Source organism: Haliaeetus leucocephalus, unplaced genomic scaffold (genome assembly GCF_000737465.1).
Source record: "Haliaeetus leucocephalus isolate CR32 unplaced genomic scaffold, Haliaeetus_leucocephalus-4.0 Scaffold830, whole genome shotgun sequence".
NCBI classification, from domain to species: Eukaryota; Metazoa; Chordata; class Aves; order Accipitriformes; family Accipitridae; genus Haliaeetus; species Haliaeetus leucocephalus.
The window spans coordinates 3,823,008-3,849,834 of NW_010973266.1; the positions used below are offsets into that span (position 1 = coordinate 3,823,008).

The 26,827-nt window shown below is 38.6% G+C and overlaps 2 protein-coding genes across 13 annotated transcripts in view; one reads left to right on the forward strand and one right to left on the reverse strand.

Annotated features, from left to right (window-relative positions):
* Positions 1-64: 64 nt before the first annotated feature.
* Positions 65-21,637, forward strand: UROS (uroporphyrinogen III synthase). Of its 6 annotated transcripts, none has more exons than XM_010581973.1 (11): positions 67-82; positions 509-570; positions 5,821-5,910; positions 6,627-6,710; positions 7,699-7,795; positions 9,553-9,627; positions 10,872-10,946; positions 15,179-15,262; positions 15,742-15,827; positions 17,794-17,892; positions 18,522-19,030. In XM_010581973.1, exons 3-11 carry the CDS (start codon positions 5,848-5,850, stop codon positions 18,666-18,668), a joined length of 810 nt encoding a protein of 269 aa, XP_010580275.1. In that variant the 5' UTR covers positions 67-82; positions 509-570; positions 5,821-5,847; the 3' UTR covers positions 18,669-19,030. The 6 variants fall into 6 exon arrangements, with proteins under 6 accessions (XP_010580276.1, XP_010580275.1, XP_010580274.1 ...); XM_010581972.1 differs by lacking the exon at positions 67-82 and adding an exon at positions 19,945-21,637 and having other exon boundaries at positions 440-570; positions 18,522-18,689; XM_010581974.1 differs by lacking the exon at positions 509-570 and having other exon boundaries at positions 65-82.
* The window catches only part of EDRF1 (erythroid differentiation regulatory factor 1), a 41,685-nt gene continuing 23,497 nt past the window's right edge, over positions 8,640-26,827 (reverse strand). For 6 of the 7 annotated variants that reach the window (XM_010581965.1, XM_010581969.1, XM_010581966.1 and 3 more), the window contains 2 exons: positions 22,534-24,586; positions 8,640-8,650 (listed from right to left, as the gene is read on the reverse strand). In XM_010581965.1, coding sequence (XP_010580267.1) covers positions 24,415-24,586 — 172 coding nt within the window. In that variant the 3' untranslated portion in view covers positions 8,640-8,650; positions 22,534-24,414. The remainder of the gene's footprint in view (positions 8,651-22,533; positions 24,587-26,827) is intronic. The other variant, XM_010581964.1, reaches the window with a different exon arrangement.

Below are 26,827 nucleotides of genomic sequence, written 5' to 3' on the forward strand. Positions count from 1 at the left end.
GAATAGGCCGCGGCGGAGACAGCGGCCGCGGGCAGGCGCGGTGCCCGCTCCGGGTGGCCCGGCTGCCGGCACTGCGCTTTAGGTGAGCGCCGGGTCGGACACCCTCAGCAAGGGCCCGGCGGGAGGGCTGTGGTCCTCGGCTAGGGCCGGACACCCTCAGCAAGGGCCCGGCGGGAGGGCTGTGGTCCTCGGCTAGGGCCGGAGCAGCGGCGGGTGCGGGCCTCCGGCTGTGTGGTGACCGCAGCGCGGTAAACCTCCTCAGGGCGGGAGTTGGGGTTATGTCCTGCCTGCCCGCCGTGAATCTCAGGGAAAAGCTGTGTTAAACGGCGAAGGGACGGGGGTTGAGGGTCCCGGGGCCGGGTCTGTCCCCGCCGGGGCGGCTGAGGAGCTGGGGGGGACGACGACACGTCCTGGTCCGCCCCTCTCCTCGCTCCTAAAAAAAAACCACAAAAAACCCCCAAAACTTGGGATTCTCTCTTCGTGCTGCTGATGTCACCTGCTTTAAAAGAAATAGAGTATTCTGGGAAAGTCACCCGGACTCTGCCGTGACTCCAGACACGCCTGGAAACGGTATGTGGAAGCGTGGGTGCGTGTGAATCGTTGTTGCTGCCTGCCCTGTTTAAAGGCAAGCGAAATAATTGACCCCTGCGACAAATGTCGTCAGGTTTCTTCCACCCTCACCACCTCTGTTCTTGGCCTGTTTCTGTTGAACCTGTCCTTTACACCGTTGTGACGAAAAGAAAGCCAGACAGAGGCTGAAGTACAGTACAGGGGCCTAAATATCTGTCCTGAGCATCTATGACATTAGTCAAACTGCCGAAAGCCGAATTAAAAAAGGAATCAAGTGGTTACTTAAAAAAATAATTCCCAGACTTGTTACATGTAATTCCAGGCAAACAAACAGAAAAGGCAGTGAGGTGGAATACAGTAAACACAACGTAAATGTGGCTTTCATAAAAATACTCATCAGGAAAATGTGTTGAAAAATGCTAAGCACTAAAAGCATAGAAGTGGCCATTAATGTTTGAGCTCATTCATGCAGACCATGTTCCATTTAAGTCTTCATGTCTAGTTAAGAAAGGTAGGTGTTAATGAGGTCATTTGAGGAAGAGGATTGGGCATTTGCTACTGCCAGCCAGAAGAAATGCAAGGCATTGGGATGTAGGGCCTGGGATGTAATTTTGGCTTTATAAATATAATCCAAATGGAATTTACGTGTCTCTTTAAAGTATCAAATGTGTGTGTTTATTTTTTTAATTATTTTTTGAGAGCTGTGTATGCTCTGGGAGCACTTAGGTCATTGCCAAAATACAAATACTGATAGACAGGGAAAGAATTAAGTGTGGAGAAAGATATATTGGCAAAGCCCTTTACTGCTGCACTAAAACTGCCTCTGTGGGGATGCAATGTATATCTATATACAGTTTTCCATTTTATTTTTGAAACTATATCAGTCAAGAATGACACTAATTACTAACATTGCTTTTGGTAAAAGTCCATGACGTAGTAGAAGGATCTGAGTCCTTTGCTGCTCCTCTGGATTGCCACATTAAAGAACCAGTTACGTTGTTGAGTTTTGCAACATAGACACCCAAACAGTAGGAATTGTTGTGAAATCTTTTGGTGGTTGTTGTTGTTACTTGATGATACAGGTATTACATTATATGTGAATTTGGTAGATTTCTGAACCATACTTCATGGCAGCCTTACAGGTAGGCTTTTTTTTCTTCTCTGGTTATTAAACCCACCAAATCAAAGAATATTGGTAAGAAATGCATAGCATCAAAAATCCTAGCCCAGGGATTTTTAGAGGTTTTTTAAAAATCATATCTCAATAGTGTCTCTTAATTCATTTCCATTTATGTTTATGATGGAACAGACAATTCCCTTTGCACTTGGCAATCAAACCTTATTGTGTGACCCATAGAGTTGCTTCTAATCAGAATAGTGTTAGAAAAGTTTAATATATTTTGCAGCTCTTGGTGTCAGGTAGCAGCAAGAAACAAAAGGACCCATTTATTTCTTTTTACAGGCTGTCCTCTGTTAGAGATAGTTGGCAGTTAGTTTGGGGACAGCTTTTGAAATCAAAGTTGAGTGACCCACAGGCATGTTCTTTCTGTACAATGTTGTATATAAAAAATCTGCAAAGGTTTTTTTAATATGAAAGAGTATTGCTCATTTTTACTGCAGTAATATCAGGGGGACACATTGTAATTAGCTTTATGTTTTAATTGAAGGCACAGGGATGTTGAATTTTACTGTGTGATGCTGTGAATGGAAAACATTTCAATTATGTCTGTAAGCATAATGTTCTGAATATGCAACGTGACCTAAAATTACCCTTCCTCTAGATTAAGTAAGGTGGACTTAAGTAATGTGAACTCAGAGAAATAGCACCAAACTGGTTTTAGCCTTCAGTCGTGATGTAATGCCTCAGACACTCCAGTCACTCCTGTAGTTTGTTATCGGTAGCTAACTGGATGGTTCCCAAACCTCAGATTGACTAATACAAGTTTTTCTTCATCTTTGTGTCTGTGTGCTCAAGACAAAAAATCTTTTATCTCTTATTAGCTGTCTTCAAGCATAATGGGTTTTAAATGGTATTTTTTTAACATTTGAAGAACAATCTTTGCAGGGTTGTTATTGGTGCTCAGGCAAACAAAGTGCTTGTTTAGTGAGCCAAAAGTGGGCAGTGAGCATCATCCAATAAACAAAGACTTGGCAGTGTAAAACTTATTAAGGTTATTCATACACATTCTATTTTCCAGATACAGATTGAGCACTGCTGGACTCTGCTAAGTCCATTCTTTGTTCTAAATAGAAACTTTTAATGGTTGTTCAGAAGTTTGTGCATACCTCTGATTAAATATATACTATATAAGATATAATTTCTAAACAAAATATATAAGATACCTAAAGTATATCTTTGTATTGTAAGTATTTCCTTCAGAATACATAAAAAATTACCAAAGATGCTGCACGTCTTCTTTATGTGCTTTCTCTTAATGGTCTTTTGTTCAAGAGGAATGTTTGTCAGGGTTCTTGACTCTAAGTGTATTCAGCAGAAAGCTAGCTGTTTGGAAAATTGTATTTCAGTCATTTGTAGGGCACTCCTTGGTAACATCTCAAGGACACAAGTAAACCAATAAATATACTGTATTTCTCTTACCATTCCCAGTGCAGTGGGACCCATGCATCATTGCAAGTCACAAAAACTTCTCTGTACTTTTTTTTCCCCCAAAAAAGAATCCATCATGAAGTTTTAACTTGTTCACCCTTTGAATGTATATTGGCATATTTTTGGTTTGAAAATGTGCTCATGTGTCCTTGTTCCTCCTCGGGATCTTGTCGGCCTTCTTTTCTGCCTGCCCGTTCAGATGGCCTTTTGCCCCGATTAACAGCGATGTGTCAGTGGTGGTGGGGCACGCTTGCTAAGAAAGCGTTGGGTGTGATGGCCAGGCCTTTGGAAACGGGTATATTCCACCAGTTTTCCTTTGGCCACGCCTGTCACCAAATGCGTGGGGACCTGTCTGAACTGCGGAGGCAAAAAGAACAGAACGGTCTGAGAAGTTTATGGCTGTGGAAAAGGAGACTAATTTTTTCAGCAGTAAAACCAAATGCAGTCAGAAGGTAGTTGCAGATCAAAATACGTGTTTTTCATGAATGCACAAACTTACAGATTCTCTAGGTCAAATTTGTCTTCTGTTGGACAGTTGCAGCCCCTTTTTGGGGTCGATAAACGAGCTGCCTTCTGGCAGAATTGAAAATAAGCCAGTGGCTTCTAGGAGCGCCAGAGCTGTGCAGTCTTGCTCTTTATACAAGTGAGCCAGATGGCTGAGTCCAAAATACAGCTTGTATGATTTCTTTGTAGAGGAGACAGCTAGGTAATTGCATCTGGCAGTAGTTCATGATATTTTATGACTTTGTAATTATTGTTTGGTTTCAGTATATATTTTGTATGCAGGATCTAAACAGAATAATTTGATTATTGTAAGTCACCTTGTTAAGCATGGGTGTTTACCCATTTCTTATTGTTATTCATTACTTGACACAGTAATAAGGCATAGGATAGGAAGTTAATTTGTTCTAACTACCTGAAGTAATTAATTAGAAATCGGCTTTCCCCAGGTGTACCTGAATTAACTCTCTCATGTCATCTGGGGGCTTTATTACAATATTTTTGGAAATTGCTCTTTCCAGAAAGTATTGTTATCTTGTATTATACAGTTTGGAAGGATTTTTATTTTTTCCTTACATTTATGTTTTGTTGACTTCCTAATGTTATTAAATCTTGTGTATTTTGGAAATAGGAAGGTGTGGTAAGTTAGAGTTAACATTTTTATTGGTGCTGTTAGACTTTAAGAGTACTAATAGAAATGTAAGTTTATCATACTTAGAGCATAAGCACTGAAGGTGGAGTTACAGGAAAGATTGTTAGTAACATCAGTATCAGAACAACAATCTATACTACAAAGAACTACGGGCAAAGAATGTTTTTACAAGAATGCTGGATTTTTAAAGTGAAGACTGTTACAATGTTAAAGTAACTGAGAAAAGTCACTTAGCCCTGCCTTCTTCAAGCTACTAGCAACTGAATACTCAAGTATTTGGGTGTCCAACTCTTGAAAGCCATGGATGAGATCTACTTTGGGGTCTACTTCAGCGTTTGCTCTAGTTTGAAATTGGCGAGAATTAGACTTTTTGAGAATATGGCCCTCGACAAAGTCCTTGTTTCTTCTTCTGTGTGTGTTTTTAGTCGCTCCCTTTGACTTCACTGGCCTTGGTATTTCAGAACTGCAAAGCCCTACTAGTTCCCATTGTGCCAATACTGAGCGCTAGAAGACTTGTGGAAACGAGGACTTCAGTGTCTAACGGTTAAGACGTTTTGTCTTTGATGAAGTTTTGAGGATTTGAATGCATGTCATGCAAATGAATCAAATTTGAAATATTCTGTACTTTTGAATATTCATAATTATTAATGTTAAAGTGAATTTGCTAGTATGTAATGTATCAGGAAAGTAACACATATATAGTTAAGGTAAATGTGCAGTTAGAGAATGGATTTTTGTTTGTTTGTATTATCACATTTGTTTACTTTGATGCTTGCTATATTTGCTTACGTGTTGTAGCAGACTTTGAATTCAGCACCAAAGTCAACTTTTAAGGAACTGACAACTATCATCTTCTATTTTAATGACAGAATATATTTTTTCAGTCTTGCCTTGTTTACTATAGATATATCAAAGAAGGCATATGAATATCATATATATTATATTCAGATGTATAAATGTGTGTATATACACGCACACATATGTTTGTATTTTTTTAAAAAAAATTGAAACGCTGCCTTGCACGTTTTCCCCCATGAAAAGGGTGAGACCCCAAATGCATCAAATTAAATCACTTGATACATAAGCCCTTGCATACTCATTATGATGAGCATAAGGTGGAAACTAGCATGGAAATGAATAGAATAGAATAAGTTTTTATAGATAGGAGCTTCTTACGTTGCTGAACATGACTGCATTGTAGGGGTTGTTACTTCTTTTACAAAACATTCTCCTTTAAAATGTACTCTCCTTGATGACTTTCATTACAGCTTCTCCCTTAAGCAGTATTATCTAAAGACAGCATGTTATTTGTTGGTCTTATCAGGGTGGATGTTCATGCCCAGAGAATGTACGTTAACTGCTTACTCATTGTATAGAGAGCAGTGCAACTGTTAGCAACCCAGTTTCTTTGAAGCTGAGCTATTAAAGTCGCTGTTGAGTAGAAAGACGTCTAGATCTAATTTAGATAAATTCTGTTATTATATTTCAGAGTTCTTTTGCAGTTATTTGGTAAACAATGAAGGTTCTGTTGCTGAAGGATCCCAAAGACAAAGATTCAGGACCAGATCCGTATATTAAAGTGAGTAAATTTTTTAAAAAGTAAACAATTGTGTCATTCAGCAAGAGAGATTAATTTGATTGTTTCAAGTGAAAAAAGTGCTTAAACAAAATTACAAATGCATGTCTGAAATTATGCTAAGAAAAAAAGTATGCTAGAAAATTTGTTGTTACTGAAAAAATTATTTTAGTTGTGGGGCATTCATACTGAATTCACCGTTAAAGCTCTTAGCAAAGTACTGATATTAAAACAATTTCATTTTAATTAATATTGATTACGTTCATATGGATAGAATTAAGATTACAAAAAATGTTAGTAGTCTTACTGGGAATGTAATGTGAAGAAGAGGTTGTGGTCCTTTCTGCTGTTGCCTTTAGTCATGTGAGTAGGTCTTACTTGTAAGAGCAGTTCTATTGACTTTAAAGAATTACAGAGATGTACAAGAATATTTGCAGGACTAGGTGATCGATTGTCACTTAGGTACTTCAGAGTTATGTGCTGGTGTATACTGTAACTATTCAGTAGCTATATAGGAGGCCTCAGTTTCACAGTTGTTTGTTTAGTATTATGTTGTAATACTAAATAACTAACAAAACCAGATTCACTAGTAAAAAGAATTAAGATGCCTTTGTATTTTACTTTAGTAAAAAGAAATATTTGTGCTTAGTTAATTCTTTGAAAAAGAAAAAACTGCTGTTTGAAATCTATTTCAAGAGCTGTAAACCTTTTTTTGGTAGGAATTAGGATTATATGGATTTGAAGCAACTTTGATTCCAGTTTTGTCATTTGAATTCGTATCTCTTGAAAGCTTATTTGAAAAGGTAGGTTTTAAATTATTTCAGTTGTCTTATTTTCAACAAAATTTAGGCCATGGTTCCTAAGATGCCATGTCTTATCTTGACTTAATAATGCCCTCTGTGGTACCTTTTTTTGTGTTTCTACAAACACAGTTGTACACAATACAGTATTGTATCCAACATCAAGTATGTTACCCATACTTGTTGAAGAATTAAGTTGGTCAGATAGAAATCATGTTTAGGGTGATGGAGCACAGGTAGTCATAGGTTGGGGCATTTAGTCACAACAAAAAATGAGAAGACTGTAGTGACAGCTAAAGGTTACCTGAGGTTTACCCTTGTGTTGTACTGAAATAGTGTACTGCATCTCCTAGTTACATGGCATAAAATTGCATAATCAGTGTTTTCTTTCTACTCTTTCTTCAATGTATATGTTTCATTTTAAAATGTTGAAAAGGTTTTCTAAGGAAGGTTCCCTTTACTGACAATCTCCAACAGCACTGAACTTTGTTAGGTGCTTGAATGTATCATGATCTTCATCTACAAGTGATCCAAGAACATTTTTCCTTTTTTTGTACTGATCTTTGAGAGCCCCTTAGCAATCTTAACTGTTCTTTGAGGGGGCAGGGGGCAAGCAGCTGTCTGGGTAGTACCCTCTGTGTTACTGCTTGGAATAACAGTTCATTTCTGTTGTATGAATTTTTAAGTACCTCGTATGTCATTCGCCTATCCTTCCAGCTCATTTCAGTGACAGGAATCCTTGTCCATTCCTACAAATTCTCAGAATTAATATAATCTGTGCAAGTTTTGTTCTGAATTTAAGCTTTGTTATAGATTTCTGTTATAAATACTCTGGCTACTGATAGTAATGAAATATTTGCCCTTTTCAGTTTCAGACACTTATTGAAGCTGGTTTTTTCTTCACAAGTTTATAAAGAATTGACCAACTTAATTTTTAAATTTATCTATTAATTTTTTAAATTTACTTCTTAAATTTACTGTTTGTAAGTAGCTCTCTCATCCAGAATGTTACGGAGGCCTAGTTTTTACCAGTCCAAGAGCATTAGAAGCCATCAAGCTATGTTTAAAAGAGAATAGTAAAAATGAAGGTAAGTGCATATTTATATTCCTTAGTCTTTCTGTTTCAGTATTTTATGGAGTCTGTAATTTTATTTCACCCACGAGTAGGTGTTTGGAGTATGCCTTTTTTAAAAAGCTGTATATCGTAGTTCTTTTGGCATCATAAAGGCTTCATGAAATTGAGCTTTTAAGGGGTTGAGGGCTGGGTTTTCTGCACTTATGCTGTTGTTAGAAATGAGAGCGCTTTTGGTGCAGATTACTAATTAGTGTGAGCTCTTTCAGTTGTGGTTATCTTTGCTAAAAAGAGTTGTAAACAGAAACTCATGCGCGAGGAGTATTTTGCTGCAGTGCCTAGTTTTGCTTACTAACCACTTTCCTCCCTTAAAGAGAGGAGCATTTTGTAGAAACTGGCCGCTGCTATTTCTGTGTAGACTTCATATGGAGTCTTACAGAAAAACAGATTTCTCTGTCTTGAATATAAAATTTTTCAAGTGAATTTAGCATTAGCTAAAAAGCACTGAAGACATGGTGATACATAAAAGCCAACAGATTAGTTGTAAGAATCCTGCAGAATGCCAAATAGAAATTACCATACCAATGATCTATCGAATCCTTGTAAACTCTTCTGAATTCCTATGCTAAGTGTTAACTACTGGCTTTGGATTTATGTGTGCACTTAAATTGTATCATTACTTTATCTGCTCCATATTTTGGCTGTAGTCATACTAATCAATGTACAGTGAGTAAGGTTACACTCTTGAGTAAATACACTGTCAGCTCATTTTAGCATTTTCAACAGCAGAGGGCTATATTTTAGGATTTTTGGTCAAATGTAGTATCTTACCTAGAGTTCGTCTGTAGTTCTGATTAGTAATTTGGGGAGTCTTTAGTTCCTATTTGGGTTCCTTTCAAAGGTAATAAATCCTTTTTCTTCTTTAGAATAGTTTCCTATGATTTTATTACTGTTGTAGTTTCTATTTCTAATTTTTTTTCCCCCAAGAATACTAGAAAGGAACTCAATGTCCTATGCTGTACTGTTTTAAGACAAGATAGTAAAAGACTTAGTGTATCTATTTTTGACCCGTTAGGATTTCAGGCATAGGGATCAGGTAGCTGGATCCAAGAAGTGTAACCTATAAGATACAGTCTGAAGGAGGAAAACCACTTCCTAGTAATTTTATTTTGGTCTCTGGTAGATTTTATTTCTGAGCTGATAACTTATTTTTGGTGTATTTTTAAAATAGAATCAGTTTCTATATTTTTCTTGTATAAGAAAGAGGTGTGTTATAGAGTACTGTAGTGCATGAATATAGATTTTTACCCTTTTATTTGTTGTCATATAAGATTATATGTGGGGTTTTTGCCTAAGCCTTCAGCTTTAAACCACCAATTTGTATGTCTAAATCTCCCTTTGTACTATGTGCTGTTTTTTCCTATGAGTTTTGATGCTTTTTAAAATTCTTAATGCCAAAATATAAATTAACATTGCAAGTTGCGTGTGATCTGGCATAGGGCAAGCATGCATTAAAAATGCTGCTTAGCAAAAGCGGCTAAGAACTGTTTATTCAAATTAAGCTTTTAAAACATGTTGTAGACTGCTGTTTACACAATGAAAAAATACATTAAAAATTCATTTTGTACGTCCAGATTTGCTGAAATATGTAGTGGAGTATTAGTTGTTATTATTATTATTTTGCTGTATTTGTAGATTAAACAGAAGTCCAAATACTCATTTAGCATTTGTATTTTGTTGCCACTTGCTTAAATTTAATTTAATGTTTTTCAGCCTGGTCAAAATCTCTTAAACAAAGATGGAATACCAAACCAGCATACGTGGTAGGAAAAGCTACAGCTTCTCTAGGTAAGCTGGGGTTTAAAAAAAGAAATCTTAGATAAATCTGTCTTGTAAAGTACATTTTTTGGAATATTGGCTGCTATTCAAGGGTGCTTAGAAGAAAATATAGGGAAGTTTTATAAATGGATAATTTTGAAAACAGGTAATTGTATACACATTAGAACTATATGTGCTTAGTTCAGCTAAGGTTCTAGCTTCTGTTTTTTCATTACTTTTGTATTGTGATGGTAACTACTTTAAAAGTTTGGTCAAAAAAAGAAGAAAAAACCCTTTGTTCTTAATTTGCATGTGGGTTTTTTTCGTTCACTTTGGAAATTAAATTGGATGAAGGTGATGGTTGTCTGAGACTGTACAAAGTGTGATGCACTGGCCCTTCATTCCTTCAGTGTTCCTGTGAGGCATTTGCCAAATAGAAGTCAGCAGTATACTTCCCATTGACTTCAGTGGGTCAGCTGCTTTATTCGGCTTGACACTGGTTTTAATTTGATGCAATACATATTTTATGTACATAAAAAAAATGCAACATAGATTTTAGTTTATGAAAGCCTTTCTTATTGTAAGAATGCATTGTAGCTTTAGCTTCCACTGAACCACACAGGAAATATTATGAAAAGACTAGCATTTGAGAGTTTTAAGGGTCTTGATGTTTTTCTGCTTCTAGTACAAAAATAGTTCAGATAAGTACTGGCTACCTCTGTAAAAAGCATATTTTTTCAGGCACATTGGTAACAACACTGAGTCACCAATTGGTAACACCTAACAAGCATCTTGAATCAATCAAGTCCCAAACTAGTTAATTTATCAGGAATTCATCTTAATCCTACTTACTGGCTTAAGAAAGACCAGTGTTATACTCAGATTTTCTGATAATATTTCAGCTTTCACTACAAAGAAGAGCGATACGCTTGTTGGGAAGCTACCTGCAACCGTACCATGCCAGGAATTGCAGCCCATTCAGCGCAGTGAGACAGTGCTTTCTGTTTCACCGCTTCAGGTAGGAGAGTTTAGAAACTCTCCAAAACAGCTTAGCTATCCCCAGAATTCTTCTTTCGTACTTTGTCTTTCTAGAACCAAAATCAAATCTTTCATAGCATGTTACTACTTCAAAGGCTCTGATTTTTTGCTTTTCAAAGAAGTATTTGTGAGTGTGGATCAAGTTGTGTCTCCCTTTTCAACCCATGTTTCTGTGATAGTAAATCTGAATTGTTCTCATTGATTTAAATGTTTTTCTTTGCTGCTTTTGGTTATAGTGGAAGAAATTGGTCTTACTCCACAAGGAGAAAAGTCTGGAAATGCTGAAAAATTAGCTGAATATATTTGCTCAAGTAAGTATCTAAAATCTTCTACTTCAATTAAGCTAATGTACCTTCCGTTGTTTTGGAACTTCCTATAAATCAAGTGTACACTGAAGCGGAGAAGTACTTACTGCATGTATCTCTTCTATGCAGAACCCATGAATCAACTTCTGGTAATGCAGGTGATATCTTTAAAAGATGATAAAAAATACTTTGAACTATCTATGCAAAATACTAATTTACATGAAATCTCAGACTCTGTAATTGATTAATAATACTATATGACCCAGTAGACAAAGTATGTTTTTACTAAAAGATCAGAGCTGTAATGATTGGAAATTGCTGCTTAATCCTAAGATTTAAATGATTGTGACTGTAGGTGTGCTGCTTCTCTGTGAACTTTGGGTGACCTGACTTCTCTTGCTTCAAACCAGTTGATGCTGGGGATTTTTCACCATGCCATAGTTCCAGGTAGATAAGGGGAACTCCTTTCCTCAGAATGAACATGTGGTTTCAGAGGAATCTATTTTTCAGCACCAAAGGAGAGTGGTTTTGAAGAAGTTGCAAAAAGGGTTAGTTAAAATGATAGTTTGTTTTGTTTAACCATTTTGTTATGGTTAAAGCTGGATATGCCGATCTGTTTGCTGCTTCTAAATGTATTATCAGATTGTTGGGTAATTTTTAAAAGTTTAGTTAGTCTACTGCCTTGGGGTTTTTTTACTGTAGTTTGTTAAAATTTCCAGTAGTAATAAGAAACATTTTTAGGCTTAGGGGCTCATTATTTTTTGAGTGGTTGGGTCAGTACAAGCTGTGAAAAAAGAGGCTGTGTTTTTGTACAGTCTGGGATATAGGAGCTGGGTGAAGAACGTCATCAGTGGGAGCTGCCAGTGTAATGAGTTTGACCTCGGAGCTTCTGCCACACGTGGTGGTGTTCCAGGGGATCCACGACTGAGGTGCATGCTGCCTTCGAAGTGTCCGTCTTGAGCATCGGCTGGGAGGAACAGTTATCAAAAGAAGTCAGCAAAATTAGTCCCCAAGCACTCTGAAACTCGTTGTTAAAATAACCTCTGTACCAGGTGAAAATCGCACCTAAGGTTCAGTATCTCAGCAGCAACCTGTTAGCTGGCAGATTCTTCTCTGTACTTTTACACGACCTGGGGTGCATCCCCGCTCATGTAAGAAAGCAGGGAGCTGTGTAGTGGAGCCTCACAGTGAAATTGGAGGGTAGCTTTCAGTCTGATACCAAGGTATGTCCTTCGCTGAAGGACTGTCTGCCCCAAATTTAAAAGGGGGAACAGAAACCTTCATCTAGAGGCTCATGCAGTGTCCACTAATGGGACAGAGAATGACCAATGCTTTGAAAAGCCATGTTATTCAGTCAGTCAAGGTAAATAGTCTGCCTTTGGCTAACCCTAGTCAGAGAAACAAATGACAGTGCAATTATTCTAGATGTTGGATGAATTATTGTATCTGCTGGTTTAAAAGCCCTACTGCTGACCACGCTTTATGAACTTGCTGAATAAGGTGCTAGGTGCTTCAGTAGTGGAAATGATGTCAAGAACCCCGACACGTTATATTTGGCTGTTAGGCATGTTAGATGTGAAAGAGAGTGTTGATTAGCAAAGTCTGCATAGTAGCAGAGATTTATAGGTAAAAGAAAAATTGATTTGAGCTGGCAAGTATTGTTTTTTACGGGCAGAGTGCTCTGTTATTCATTGGCAAATAAAATATTTTAACTATATGGAATATTTCATGATAAAAATTAGAGTTGCCAACACAAGATTAAGTAATAAATTCTGAAAATTAAAAACAAAATTTTCAACACAAAAATGCCATAAGTGAAGAATAACCCACATCTACTCTTCAAAAGGTATTTTAAAACAGAGACTGGTTTTAGCTGATTTTTTAGTGCTAGGAAATTTACTTCTGGTAATGAATTAATGTTTGCCAGTTTGCAGATGGAGGGGTTTTTTGAGAAGGAAGATGAGAAAAATACCTGTCTCTTTTGTTGCATGATTGTGAAAAAAACCTAGGATCAGGTCTAAAGAAAACAGTGCATGTAGTACCAGCAGTGGAAAAATTCCTCATTGGTGCACCTGTGACTGGCACACCTACTGCATCATAACATCCTCTTGGTTATTTTCTCAGTCCAGTCGAGGATCATCCCGGTTCTTTCTCCTCCCTTGGGAGCTGCTTGGTTCACAGACCCTGTTACTTCTGACCATGTCTGATCCTGTGGCTATTTCCCTGCTTTGCCTGCACCCTCCTGCCGAGGTAGGAGCTGGCAGTCACAGAGGGAGCCGGACAGGGAACAGCACTTTCTGGTGAGAGCAGAGAAATTCCAGAGCCAGCAGCACCTTCTGGTAGCCACCACAGAAAGAGAGAACTGTGTGTTTACAGCCTTTTATATAGAGTATCCTGAGGGCAGTTTCATACCGGAACACCAGCAGGCTATTTAAGTTAACACAATGTTGCAACATTTCCATTATCCTTGCAAAAATGACTGCCTTTGAATACCCTTCGGTTTCGATAACCGAACAGTGAATTTCAATCATTGGAGACTGCCTGTTGTTGATACATATAATCATACTCAATGATTTATTGGATTTTGCATACTTATGCACTCTCAATTTATCAAGTGGTTTATAACAACCTCTGAAGTACAGATTAAATTACATCATGTTCCCTATTATGTATGTATTTAATTTTGTTTATGCATAAAATGATAAGTAAATGAAAAGAATAGCTCTAAATTTGTTATATCATTAGAATTTATTGTCAGAATAAAAATAAAATCTGAAGCAATGAAATTTCTTCTGGTATTCACCTTTTGTGTTGTGGTACCCACTTCAGCTTAAGTGATTGGGAAGATAAAGGAATTTACTCCTTAACTAGCTAGTTAGCTTTGCTCTCTTTTCAAGGCAAATATTTCTTCAGTTTTATTACAGTGTAACATTTGCATTGGTTACAGAAGTAGGGGATACCATGAGGGCCAATGCTTGTTGTATTGTTCAGGCCTACTAAGGAATTTTTCTGTGCTTTGTAAACACAAGTCAAAAAGGATTAGTGTTTCTTTACAGATACCATACTGACATTTCAATTAACTGACATGAGTTGCAGGAGGATTAATGCTGAAATATTTAGGTTTTATCTTATTATTTTACAATCTCTTTTACATTCTGTCCCAAGTTCATTCTTCCTTCCTGTAATTTATTACAAGCATTTCTGTGGCGTCTAATAAAACCTCAGTGTGCATTTAGGACAGTCAGATATATCTGTGTTGACTCCTGCTAGGGTCTTTCTGTTTGATTTTTACTATGCTGTCCTTCCCCCCGCCTCCCGAGGCATCTCTGATGCCTACTGTTATAAACCAAGAATCTACTTCCAGCACTTTAAAAAAAAAAAAGCATTTCTTTTTCTAGTAGTCGTCTCTTAAACATTTGTATTAACGTATCTGAATTAGTAATAAAAAAATGTGTTGAGGAACTCTCATTTATTTTGAAAGATGAATGCAGCTGCATAGAATTTAATCTTGAAATTTTCTTCTCTCTATTTGTTATTTATAGGAAAGGCAAACTCTGTGCAAAAAAAGCCTGCTGTTAAATTCCTATCCAAAAATCAAATTCTTCCTTGATTAAAATGCTCTTTATCTTTTGCAAAGTGTTAATATTCACTTTTATTAGATAAAATCTAGCAGTGAAAAACTTGCCAAAACAATTAGTTTAAGCCCTAAACTCAGCAAATTATTGAGAATCTCATACAGACAGTGCTATTGGCTAGTTTCAGATAGATTGAAACTTTTCAGCACAGTATTTCTGTCCTCTTCTTTGTCTGCCTGAACATTCTTTTGTATAGAGCAAGCTGTCATGTATTGAGTGGGACTAAGATTTTAAATATAAAATTGAGGAAGATTGTGTTTCTGAGGAGGAGGAGGAGGAGATAACTTGCACAGTACTTGCTTTGTAGAATGGCAAGGAGAATAGAAACGCGGTTTATCTTTTGTGCAATCTTTTTAGCCAATGTATTCATATTATAGTTATGGAATATTTTTTAATTTACATGCTAAGTAGCCTCTGTCCTCTGAATTGTGGATGCAGTTGCACTGCAAATGTTCTCAGTTATCTTATGGCTGTGTCTGTGATGAAGCATGCAGCATTTACTGCGGTGTTCAACATCTGATACCTTTAAAATGTATTAAATGTATCATGTTTACTCTTTATTAAAAACATAAGTAATTAAAGTTCTTGCTTGTGTATTTACAGGAGAGAAACCTAATTCCTCAGCTCTTCTTTTTCCTTGTGGAGCCCTGAAAAGAGAAGTACTTCCTACAGTACTTAGAGAAAAAGGTTGAACTTCCCTTGGAGCCTCATTTTAATTAGTCAGTTATGAGAAAAGTTGTATCTAGAGCTTGTGAACCAAATTTGAATAACTAAAAATTGAATTTGCTATTAAGTTGGCTAGAAGTTAGAGGATGGGAGTAAAAACCGCGAGGTTGGATTGCTGCCCACAGCGCTGGGACTGAGCTGTAGCATGACGTGAGCAAGGTTATTTGCCTTGTTCTTCACCCACGTTCTCTTCTGTGCGATGGGAGATAACTCCCAGAAACGCTGCAAGGCTTGCCAGTTTGCCAGAGTGCTTCGAGGTCCTCTGATTACAGATGCTTTAGTACATCTCGAAACTCTAGAAGTACCTTTTCTCTATCTTTTTAATCTTTTTAGCCTAAAATAGTACACTTAAGTGCAGTTAGCATGTTGAGAGTGGTTTTTTGAAATAATAGAAATTTAATGAAACCCTGTTTAATTATGAATGTATATCCTGATTCCAGGTATACCTCTGGAAAGCCTTACTGTTTATCAAACAACCCAACACGCTGACCTGCAAGAATCTTTGAGCAGTTACTTCTCACAACAGGTATTGGATGCTGATGTAATCTGAGGTTTTTCTGAGGTATATGATAATACCTAGCAGAATGTACTCCTTTTTATTCAGCTGTCTGTAAATGGTAATTGTGGTGATACAGGAATATCCTGCATGGGCTTCTTGTTTTGTTTCCGTGTTGACTACCAAGAAAATCTTTTAGCAAAAGTTTCAGACAGAAAGCGCAAGTCCCTCAGTTATTTCTTATAAAAATTGTAAACGAGCCCAAAAGACACAAGAAAGAAGAAAAACAAAACTTTTCACATTCTGTCTAACTTTCAAAATACATGTATGTTTCAGAATTACTGCATAAATAATTACATATTCAGTTTATTTCTTTGAGCTGGACAAGACTGCTTTTTAAGCAATACTATGTCAGAAATTACATTTAGCGAGGATATTTATTGAACAGCTTTATTATTAATTTTTATTAGTGTAACTGAAATATCACTGGACATCTTTGCTGTATACTACAAATCAGAATCCAGTAGTAATCTGCCCTACATAGTTTCAGTGTTCCTTCTCTGATTATCCAATCTATGAATGTAGTATTCTCATTTTAAGTGTTAGAATTCCAAGTGGCATGCTCTTGACCAGTGTATTGAGATATATTTGCTAGAATTATCAATATTGTTCTCTTTTTAAAACACTCCAGTAAATGTCATTAATCAAGGATCAGTGCATAATAAAAGATTTGAAGGTACTAATAATGGCTTTTATTTTTTCAAGACTGGCTTTCTGAATTTTCCATTTGTAGGAGCCTACATGATATCTAGGATTAATTTTATTCAAAATGCAGGCCTCCCTTCTTACAGAAACTTGGCCTCCTGGAGCGTGTTGCACCTCTTTTTAGAATCTGTGCATTAATGTCTTGTTAAATTACATACTGATTCTAAAGTTCTTTTTCAAGAGGTCCTAAAAGGTTATGGTGCGGGCAGTCTAACCAATACACGGTAGTATATCCTGGTGTTCCCCAGTGGATATGGCAGTTCTGAACCCCACAGTATTTGGTTTATAGCAGTTACAAAATTGAGTCAGTAGTGCATATGCATTTTGTAACTGTCTGAACTCTTTTTATGGAACTCCTTGCTTGCCGCAATTAGATGTTAGTTTCAGTGTAAAGCTGCTAAAATGTGTTTCTCATGCGCTTTTTAGTTGTTCTTAACTGATGATATCGTGGTTATATATTTAGTGCGTGGAGAGCTGACATAAAACGACAAGTGTTTAGCACTTGATGAGACAATGAACAGCACTGTGTTAAACTGTCATTCTGGCCTCCATGAGCTAAGGCTAGCTTCCAAGTCATGCGCTATAAAATAACAACAGATGTAGTTTGAACTAGTGTATCTTTCTTGTCAGACAGAAAATCATGATAAAGGAGGCATGTGCTTTGGGTCCACAGCTCAAGAGCTTGGGCCCTTCATTCCAGACCGAATTTTGCAGTTTTCTTTTGGCTACAGAAGGTTTCTGCTGCTATCTTAAGGCAGGCTTATTCTGAGAGCAAGCGAGCCCTTCCAGGGGTCTGCAGTTTTAAGGCAACACCTCATCTTTGCCAGAGCTTCTCAGGGTGGGCAGAACTTGGGGTAAACCACATGAGCTAGGAAACAGAGAATGTGCGCAGAACTGAGATAGATGGGAATGGATTTAGGGAAATAGCTTGCTGAGTTTTCTTGCTGAACAGGAAAATAAGTATGGCTGCAGAACACTTTCAGTACATTTATCAGCAAGTGCTTGTTTGACAAAGTATTTGTTTCAAGTCACACCTGAATTTCAGCGTTCTGTGGTATGGCAGGCTGTCTGCACCACAGGAAACCCTTTCTGTTGGCTTAACTGCTGTTCCTCATTAATAAAAACACTTCACGTCCATATAGAGACAGTTGAAAGGATTTATATGAATGTGTACTGATACACTGCTGGAATAGTGAGTAGTATATGCCAACCTATGGTTACTTTTACTCAGGGATTTCCAGCAAGCATCGTGTTCTTCAGTCCATCTGGCGTCAGATTTTGCCTCCAGCACATTCAGAAGCTTTCGGGGGATTTAATCTACCATATCAAGGTATCTTCTCTTTAAAAGGGGTGAAATACAGTAGGGAGGAAGTTTGGGGTGGGCAATGAGAGATAGGAAGGCTGTTAAACCCTTTACAAACCTTTGTTTTCTCTTTTGTTTGTGTTTTATTTCTCTGAAAAAACAGATTATAGCACATACATAGATAGCAAATACAAATGTTATTATATAGCTGAGAGCCTTTTTTTTAAAAAAAGAAAAAGTAATTCTTTTCACCTAGAATTTTTTTCCCCAACTAACTTGCCCAGTCTCCACTGGGTATAGGCTTTTTTTTCTGTTAGTGATGTGAAGGTATGAACAGTTGTTGCTTGAATCGGGCTGAGGCATATTAAAATTCCTCTCACTTTTCCTGTTTTGTGGGACTAAGAGCTTTAAATGTTTATAATGGCAAGATAAATAATAATCTTTCCTAAGTAAATTCTAAGGAGCTCGATTGATAGGCGGTTTTTAATGCTGAAAATCTTCAACCTGAAATGGTTAGTACAGTTTAGTAAGCTCAGCCATGCAAGTCGATACACTGACAATGTCAGCAAAGAAGGAAGGATATGTACCTAAGTAACTAGTAAGAGTTGATGCGGTAACTGACTACGCTATGATAACTGTAAATAATGTCATTTCAGTTTGCTGCTATCGGTCCAACAACTGCGGAAGCCATGGAAGCAGCAGGAATCCCAGTTAGCTGTACTGCAGAGAGTCCAACTCCCCAAGACCTCGCTGCTGGGATCCAAAAAGCACTTCACTTACAGAACTGCTGTTTAGCTAAATGAGAGCACAGCATGCGTTCGACGGTGAATATGGTGCTGTAGAAGACTTTTCCATTTTGCAGACCTGTTGTCCTGCAAGAAAGTATTTTTCAGGACTATGCAACACTGTCCTTGTAAGGGCCTTGTGTGAGAAGCTTGCATCTAAATGTCTAAGAAATCTAGAATTTGTCCAGCATATTTTAAAGCATCTAGCTATTCCCCTTTTTCTCATGTGTGCAGTGTAAATATTTTATGTGGGCATTCCTTGAAAACTAGTTGTGAGAAGCTAATCTGCATCAGAGTAGTATACTGAAATAAATGTATCACCTCAGGTATCTCCTAGCACACAAGGTAAGGATTTCCCTTCTCTGTATTGTCAGTTTTACATGCACTTGTAGAAGAAGAGCATACTTACAGTGGAGTATTTTCTGCTGTAAAGCTTACTTCTTCATTGTTCTGCTTTTCAAACATTTATATTAAAGTGATGATTGTAGATTCTCAGTGGAATAGGACAGTCCTTGAAGTGAAGTTGCACTGTGTGGAGCTAATAGCAGGTCAGCTGTTGCCACTCAATATCCTTACAGTACAGGGTCTTAAAAAATTAGGTTTTGGTTTCTATTTCTCTAGTGAAGGATGATTTATTAACAGAGAAATAAACTGGCTTATCATCATTAATAATGGTGTTAGAGTTGTCTGTTTTGGATGTGGTTTATGCTTTAATTGTTTATCTGTGAAAGGAGAAAAAGTAATCCTATTTAGTGCTAATGCTAAGAAATTCGTAGAAGATTTAAATCATAATATACTCAATTATAATCCTCATGGAAGTCATTCATGTTGTTAGTATAGTGCTGAGGTTCATAGAATAACAGAGAAATCCTTATTTGCTGTAAGTTTCTGTTAGCTTATTTCTGAGTATATGACCTGAATTTCCAATTAGGTAAGATGCTCTGTACCTAGAATAAGAACCCAATTATGTTAATATAAACTGAAGTAATTTCAAATTGTGTATGTGGATTCATCAGTCAGACGGGGCACAATAAGACAACCATTTTGCTTTATAAAGCAGTTCAGTTTCTTGAGATGAAATAGAGTCTCAGAAGTATACTAATTTCTGCAAGATAATGTTGAACAGTGGGAGGAATACTTCATCATTAAAGAACATCCTGTAGGATACCAGAATCGCTGTGGTAACTGGATGTAGCTGCAGGATGGTGTAGACATGCCCCAGGGAAAGAAGGAAGAGAATGGTTATGCAGCAACTGTTGACTTTGCCCCCCCCGCCTTGTTTCTTTTTTTTAAGATGAGTGAAGTTAAGCTGTTGAACATTCACATTCAGCTGGGTAGCTTCATTATAACAACGAGCATGCAGTACTGTTCATCTCTTCCTTCAAAAATAAATCCACGGCAGAGTGAGGATTTGGAAGTCTGTTCAAGTCCCCTGCAGTACTACTCACATCTCTAGTGTCTGACACCGTAGAGGGCAGCTGGGAGAAGTTTTGTGCGAGTTAGTGCCTTGGGGAAGAGGAAGAAGGGGAGACGTGGTCAAGAGAAGAGGGTGAGAACCGGTAACAAGCCAACCGTAGGCTTGTGCTCCCTTGCACTATATGGCAAATTCTTTCGCTAGCACAAGTTACATCTATTTGTTCGTCTCCCTCATCAGCCCAGGCCTATTTCTACATGTCTTTCCAGGAGAAACAATCAGTAGCCATCATGGCCGAGTAACACGTACTCATCACATTTAATAGAACAATGTAAAACCAAGACTGCAAAGGGCTCTAGGAGGAAATCGGGTTGCCTTGCTTCTGTCACACCAGATAGATAGCATGCTCCTTCTTGACCTGTGACAAACAGAAGATAACTCAGAGGACTTGACCTGCAGTAGGAGAGGTTAACCTAAGTAAGTGAGGTGTAGCTGGCATTTGCTGTGGGATGTGGAGGCCACGCGAACAGTTGCTGTGACTCGATACCATCTCTGAATCTGAAATTCAGACATACTGTTTGTCAATGAAAAACAGCAGCTTGAGAAAACACCGGTTTGAGACTACCAGCTCTATACCTTGGTTCATGGTAGTATGCAGTAATGTATTGCAGTAAAAAGAGAAAAGGGAGTAGAATTGCAGCAGCTGAATGGGTTTTTATCCCTTTCCATCCAGATCAGCTATGTAGAGGCCTGGCTTGGCTTTACCCAAGGAACCCTCCCACAGCTGAAACCACCATTCCCAGATCACCATTGCTACCGAGTTCTTCCCAGGCTGGGGCTGGGGAATTCATCCTCATGGAAGATCCAGACGACAGTCCATACGATGGGCCCTTGGCTATTTTACCCGCTACCGACCTGGCTTTAGAGCACTGCGCGAGCCTCCTCCCCGCACACAAACGCCGCTCTAAGGAAGAGACCGCGCTCCCAGCCGCTGCCTTTCCAATGCTGAGTCTGCCTGTGTAATTAAGAAGCAGGAGATGTTTTCCTGCAGAGGATGAGTCTTACCCAAGCGCTGCAGCATTCTTAAACCAGGGAGGGCTTAAGACTTTTATTAGTAAGTAATTTGGCAGGTTACAGACCTGATCTATTCTATGTATGCGACTCAGTGAGGTACTGTAAAATAGTACTTCCATTTTGTTACAAGGAAGCAAGAAGAGGTTACACAACTTCCCCCACAACCACAGGAACAGACAATTAACTGGTTCTCGGGGCTTATGCTGAGGCTTTTCTCGTCAATTGGCTGACAGTCATGGGCCTGCAGAAGCACACAGTGGTATCGATGCTAGCAGCTGCTTCTGAAATCAGCAGGATAAGGGAAGGTGTAAATGGTGTTTTTCTTCTGGCTACTTTCTACAGCGCTCATTTTGGTTTGGGTTTGGTTTTTTTTTTTTTAAATTGCAGAAAAACCCACTGCCCCTACAACTCTCACCCCTTTCCATTCTCCTGTATTAGGTTTACGTGGCAAGATTTTGGTAGCTGGGGGGGCTACAGAGGTGGCTGCTGTGAGAAGCTGCTGGAAGTTCCCCCCATGCCCGACAGAGCCGATGCCAGCCGGCTCCAAAACGGACCTGCTGCTGGCCAAGGCCATGCCCATCAGTGATGGGGGCAACTCCTCCGGGAGAACAGATTTAAGAAGGGGGAAAAAAACCTGGGCAACTGGAGAGAGGAGTGAGAAGATGATGTGAGAGCCCCAGCCCTGCAGACCCCCAGATCAGTGCAGAAGGAGGGGAGGAGATGCTCCAGGTGCCGGAGCAGAGATTCCCCTGCAGCCCGTGGGGAAGACCACGGTGAGGCAGGCTGTCCCCCTGCAGCCCAGGGAGGTCCACAGGGGAGCAGATCTCCACCTGCAGCCCGGGGAGGACCCCACGCCGGAGCAGGGGAAGAGCGAGGAGTCCTCCCCCTGAGGAGGAGGAAGGAGCAGCAGAGACAACGTGTGATGAACTGACCCCAGCCCCCATTCCCTGTATCCCTGTGCTGCTGGGGGGTAGGTAGAGAATTCAGGAGCAAAGCTGTACCTGGGAAGAAGGGAGGGAGTGGGGGGAAGGTTTTTTAAGATTTAGTTTTTATTTCTCATTACCCTTCTCTAACTTATTACCAATCAAATCAATTTTCCCCAAGTGGAGTCTGTTTTGCCTGTGATGCTAATTGGTGACTGATCTCTCCCCATCCTTATCTCGACGCACGGGCCCTCTGTTGTATTTTCTCCCCCCGTCCAGCTGAGGAAGGCAGTGACAGAGCGGCTTTGGTGGGCACCTGGTGTCCAGCCAGGATCAACCCACCACACCTTCCTTCCTAAAGTGTGCCTGCTCCCTCAGATTTTCTCAGGAGAAAGCAGTGCCTTTCAGCGTGGATCAGTGCAGTGCCTGTAAAATGCATTCAGGCAGGCAAAATCTCTTAAAAAAAAAAAACTTCAGTAGGACCAGAGATTACACTCTAGTCTGACACTTTTCTTTGGGACAGACCTTCTAGACGGTCCCTCGTGAATGAAGTGAAAACTGCAGCACTGCGTGCACTGACCTCTTGCATTAAGACAGCCTGCTAGATCGGATCTGATCAATGGGTTTCAGCTAGAATTTCCCCTTACCATCAGGAATCTGCCTGCAGCTGTCAGAGCAGTAGACTGTTCTCTAACCAGGAATCTCTCTCTTCTCTACAGCCAAAACACTGTTACTGATCTCAGCAGTCTTCCTTAGCCACCCCTCAGCTCCTCTGCTCTGAAGAGATTTTTGTCATGAACATATTTCTTCTACCCCTCACCCTTGCCAACCTTCCCAATGACAACAATTTGAAGCTTAGTGCTTTTAGCCTTCTTACTTCAGAAACCCACTGATCAATTTTCTGCAGCTTTGACCTCACCAAAAGTGAGGGGATGTAAGGGGTGTTGCATGGAGCCAGCCCTGAGGAGGAAGGCAGGAAAAGACACAGAACCCTAAGGCCCCAGTCTGCTTTCTTTTTCAAGTCAGTCATTCCAAATTGGAAGCAACAGAACAGATAGATACATACGATCTGTCCTCCTTTCACAAGGTGCTTTTGCTTCTCTCAGGTGCATTTGTGCTCTGTGTTGCATCAGAAAGATCTGATTTCTTCTGAAGACAGATCTAAGGGTGCACTTGTAAAACCATGTTTAAATTGTCAGGATAGAAATGTCTACAAACTGGGGTTTTCTGGGTGAAAACACACCCCATGCAAAAAAGCATTGGTCTGTATCTCTCACCATGAGAGTAGGAATCACCTCAAAACAAGCAGCTGAAACAGTGAATTCATTACTTGTGTCTAAGTATAGAGATTAAAAAAACAACACACATGCATGTGTATACACATGTAAAAACTGTTCCTACCTTTAAATAAACAGTGTGTTTTATATAATATGCACGACATTTGTAGAAAAACATTAAGACATCAGATGTTATATTTTTGAAAACTTTAAATAGTACACATTTCCAAAAAACAGAGTCCTCGCATGCTGAGATAAGACTGCACTCATTTGTTAGGCCTGATTTTACAGATTTTTTCCAGCCCCCACTGCCTTTCAAATAGTTTTAATTCTGTTGAGCAGTTTGCTTCTCTGATGAGGGTCATAAGTCATAAACAATAAAAACAAGGCAGACCAATTCATGAGTTTATATTTAATAAATAAATTTTTATTTAAAAATATGCTCTCATTTATTCACAGTTTCAAGTCTGAAAAAGATAATACTACTCTTGATCGATTCAAACACAGCTAAAACCATTCACTTTCTGGGGTAAATGAAGTCCCAGTGATGGCTAATATTTGCAAGAGTCTTGCATCAAAGCTAGAAAGGCACACATTTTTGTGCAGGATAGTAACTGTAATAGAAGTAGTGTGTCCACATATTCAACAGAAATTTCCTTGTGGGACTTCGGTTCATGTTACTGGTTAAAGTGTTTCAATGAAGCCTTGCTTACGAAGTATATTTCATTAAATATCAAACCAGAGCAACTGTGAGATTACATTTTTATGCAAAACGTTTACATCACTGCAAAGCCCATTATCTGTAAGAGAAAAATCATGAATTTCTCCAACGTGAAAAATTGTTATGCTTATATCCAGAACCCCAAACTGGCATTTCAAACAAAGAAACGCTAGTAACCGAACCACTACAGAGTTCTTGCAGGACAGAAAGGAATTCCTGTTCTTTCCCAGATGTACAGTGTAACCACACAGGCGATATTAATTGCCTTCAATAAATAACAAATATCACATGGGAAAAAATACCACTGATCCCATGCTTAGCAAGGCACTGTTTCTGCTATTTTGCAGCATTTCAGTCACTGAATTCCTCCATTACTAGCTTCGTTATTTTGAGCCAGCTGTTCCAGTAAATTTAAGATTACCTCTATTCGTTCTAGCAGAGTCATACTTTTGTTAGCAGTTGCACGCAACAGCAGGGAGTAAACTTGCTTGTTTGTTTTAAGAACAACTTCTTCTTCATTAATGCCCCTGAAAAGAAAACAGACAATACAAACTATTAACCTGACCACAATATTTTATTCTGCAAATTATCAAAACAATTATTACATAACAACATCGATGACCATCTCTGTGAAACCACATGGCTGGTGTTTTGATTTGAGTCTCTTACCATTTCACAGCACTGCAGTCAGAGCCTCTGTTTATACTGCAGGAGGGATAAGGCGTTCTGATTTTTATTCGGCTTCAGTCCATTTGATTAACTCATAATCCCAAGTCATGTCATAAACCCTCCGAATCTAGCTCTCCACGCCAAAACTCTGTACTTTTGTCTACGTTAGTGTCTGATCAGATCATGCCAAACACAAACAGACACCTGAACACTCAGGAGACACGGTCTCTTTGCTCCCCCCCTGCCATGAGCTCTCCCCTCTAAACCACTATGGACATCATTTTCCCATTCAAGACTGAAGGCCATGATCTGGCCTCATTCTCTCAAGTTCCATACATCTAAGCTATTTCCCTACGATAGAGACTTTTCCATGTTCAATACCTCTGCACAAAAGAGCTTCTCTCTTTCACCAGTCTGCAGTCTAAGCTTCCACCAATTTTCTCCATTTGACAAATATCATTGTAAATCCCTTATCAGACATGTGCTGGTCTTCTGCTTCAGCGCTGTCACCCCTCCTCTCTGCCACCCTGCTCTGCTACATTTAGTGTCCAAGACTAATAAGTAAGTGACCCAAACCAGAAAAAAGAAAAATAAAAATGCTGCCATTGATATTATAAATAAATAAAGCATGTATGTGTGCAAGCAGCAGTCAGTTTAATTGCAAATGCTTTGGGAATTACCAAGAAATGGTGAAGCAAATTAAATTCATAACACTTGGCAGAAATCAGACAGGTTTGTTTATTAAACAGAACAGGTAGTCAATAAAAAGCCACTGAAATGCAAAGTATTTCCAGGATAAGTTACAACAATTCCCAGAATGAAACATTACTTTCAATTACTTCTTTCCTCCAATTTACATAGCCAAGTTCAGTTATGCTTATGTATTTAACTTTTAGAGGGTAAAACTCTGATTTCATCCAGTTTTATTGCTAGTCTGCAAGTTTCACTATCAAACATCAGTTTTACCACATGTTCTCCTGTTCTCTGCCAAAGTGCATCTGAGACCCTGAAATAGCATTCATGAGCTCCAATTTCCTCCCTTTTCAGCCTATTATTAAAACAGAAGGCAGACGTTATCTTCTTTTACAAAGCAGAACTGAGGAAATGTACGCAAGATGTACACAAGGTACTAGAAAGGTTGAACAAAAGGTAGTTTTAAGCTTAGCCTCAATCCACCATCGTTTAAAAGAGTTTAACATGTTACAGCAACACTCCCATTTCACAGTATTCAAATTAAAACTGTAATGCGTTCCATATATGGAATCTTCAGTACAAAATCCCACTTGGGAGAGACAACAATGAGGAAGTAAATGGGGAAAAAACCCACAAAACAAAAAAACAGCAGTTTTTTGTTTTACAACATTTACCCATATCCTAACAGAACTAAAACAATTTACTCCATTACTTGGGACATCTGCTTGGTTACATATAAATTATACTTTAATCCTCTGCATTTCACATATTCAGATTGCCACCTTGTGGAAGGTCTTTTTTAAAAAGTGAAAGCACCAAACAATGCACCTAAACCACTGCTAAGAAAGCACACAGGCTTTCTTCTCATCTCATGTTTTTCTATTTATCAGTTTCCTACTATCAGCAGACAAGTTACTGTGCAGAATAAATTCATTTCACAGTTTACTTCTAGCAAAATACCACTTGCATCAGCAATGCTTCAATCTGAAAAACTATTAACTTCCAACAATAAAAGAATTCTCTAGAACTATATACTAGAACTAATGACACATTTTCATAAATTAACTTTATAGAACATTAGAAACAGCAGTAGTATGCTGCTGTGACTTCTGCAATCACACACATTTGCTGCTCAGGGAATAAAAGGTATTTTTTGGATCCCAAAAGCAACAACACACACATTCAAATCTAACCAACAAAAGCAATAGTGGTGGTGTAAGGAATTCCACTGCCGTACCTAATGCCAACAACACTTCAAGGTCAACACAAAAAGGAGAAGCCACGTTTGTTTTCAATTGCAGCAGCAAGACAGAAGATTGTTTTTCACTGCACTCCATTAGGCATTAGAAAAATTCCTTAACGCCCACAAGTATCTTCCCCATATACATCCCTCTCTATTTACAGCG

What these genes read in the sequence shown, in the direction of transcription:
- UROS (XM_010581974.1), top strand. Translation starts at nt 5,848, where the DNA reads ATGAAGGTTCTGTTGCTGAAGGATCCCAAAGACAAAGATTCAGGACCA. An exon ending in TACAGTACTTAGAGAAAAAG is followed by an intron (nt 15,263 to 15,741) that starts GTTGAACTTCCC and finishes TCCTGATTCCAG; the next exon opens with GTATACCTCTGGAAAGCCTT. An exon ending in GCAGTTACTTCTCACAACAG is followed by an intron (nt 15,828 to 17,793) that starts GTATTGGATGCT and finishes ACTTTTACTCAG; the next exon opens with GGATTTCCAGCAAGCATCGT.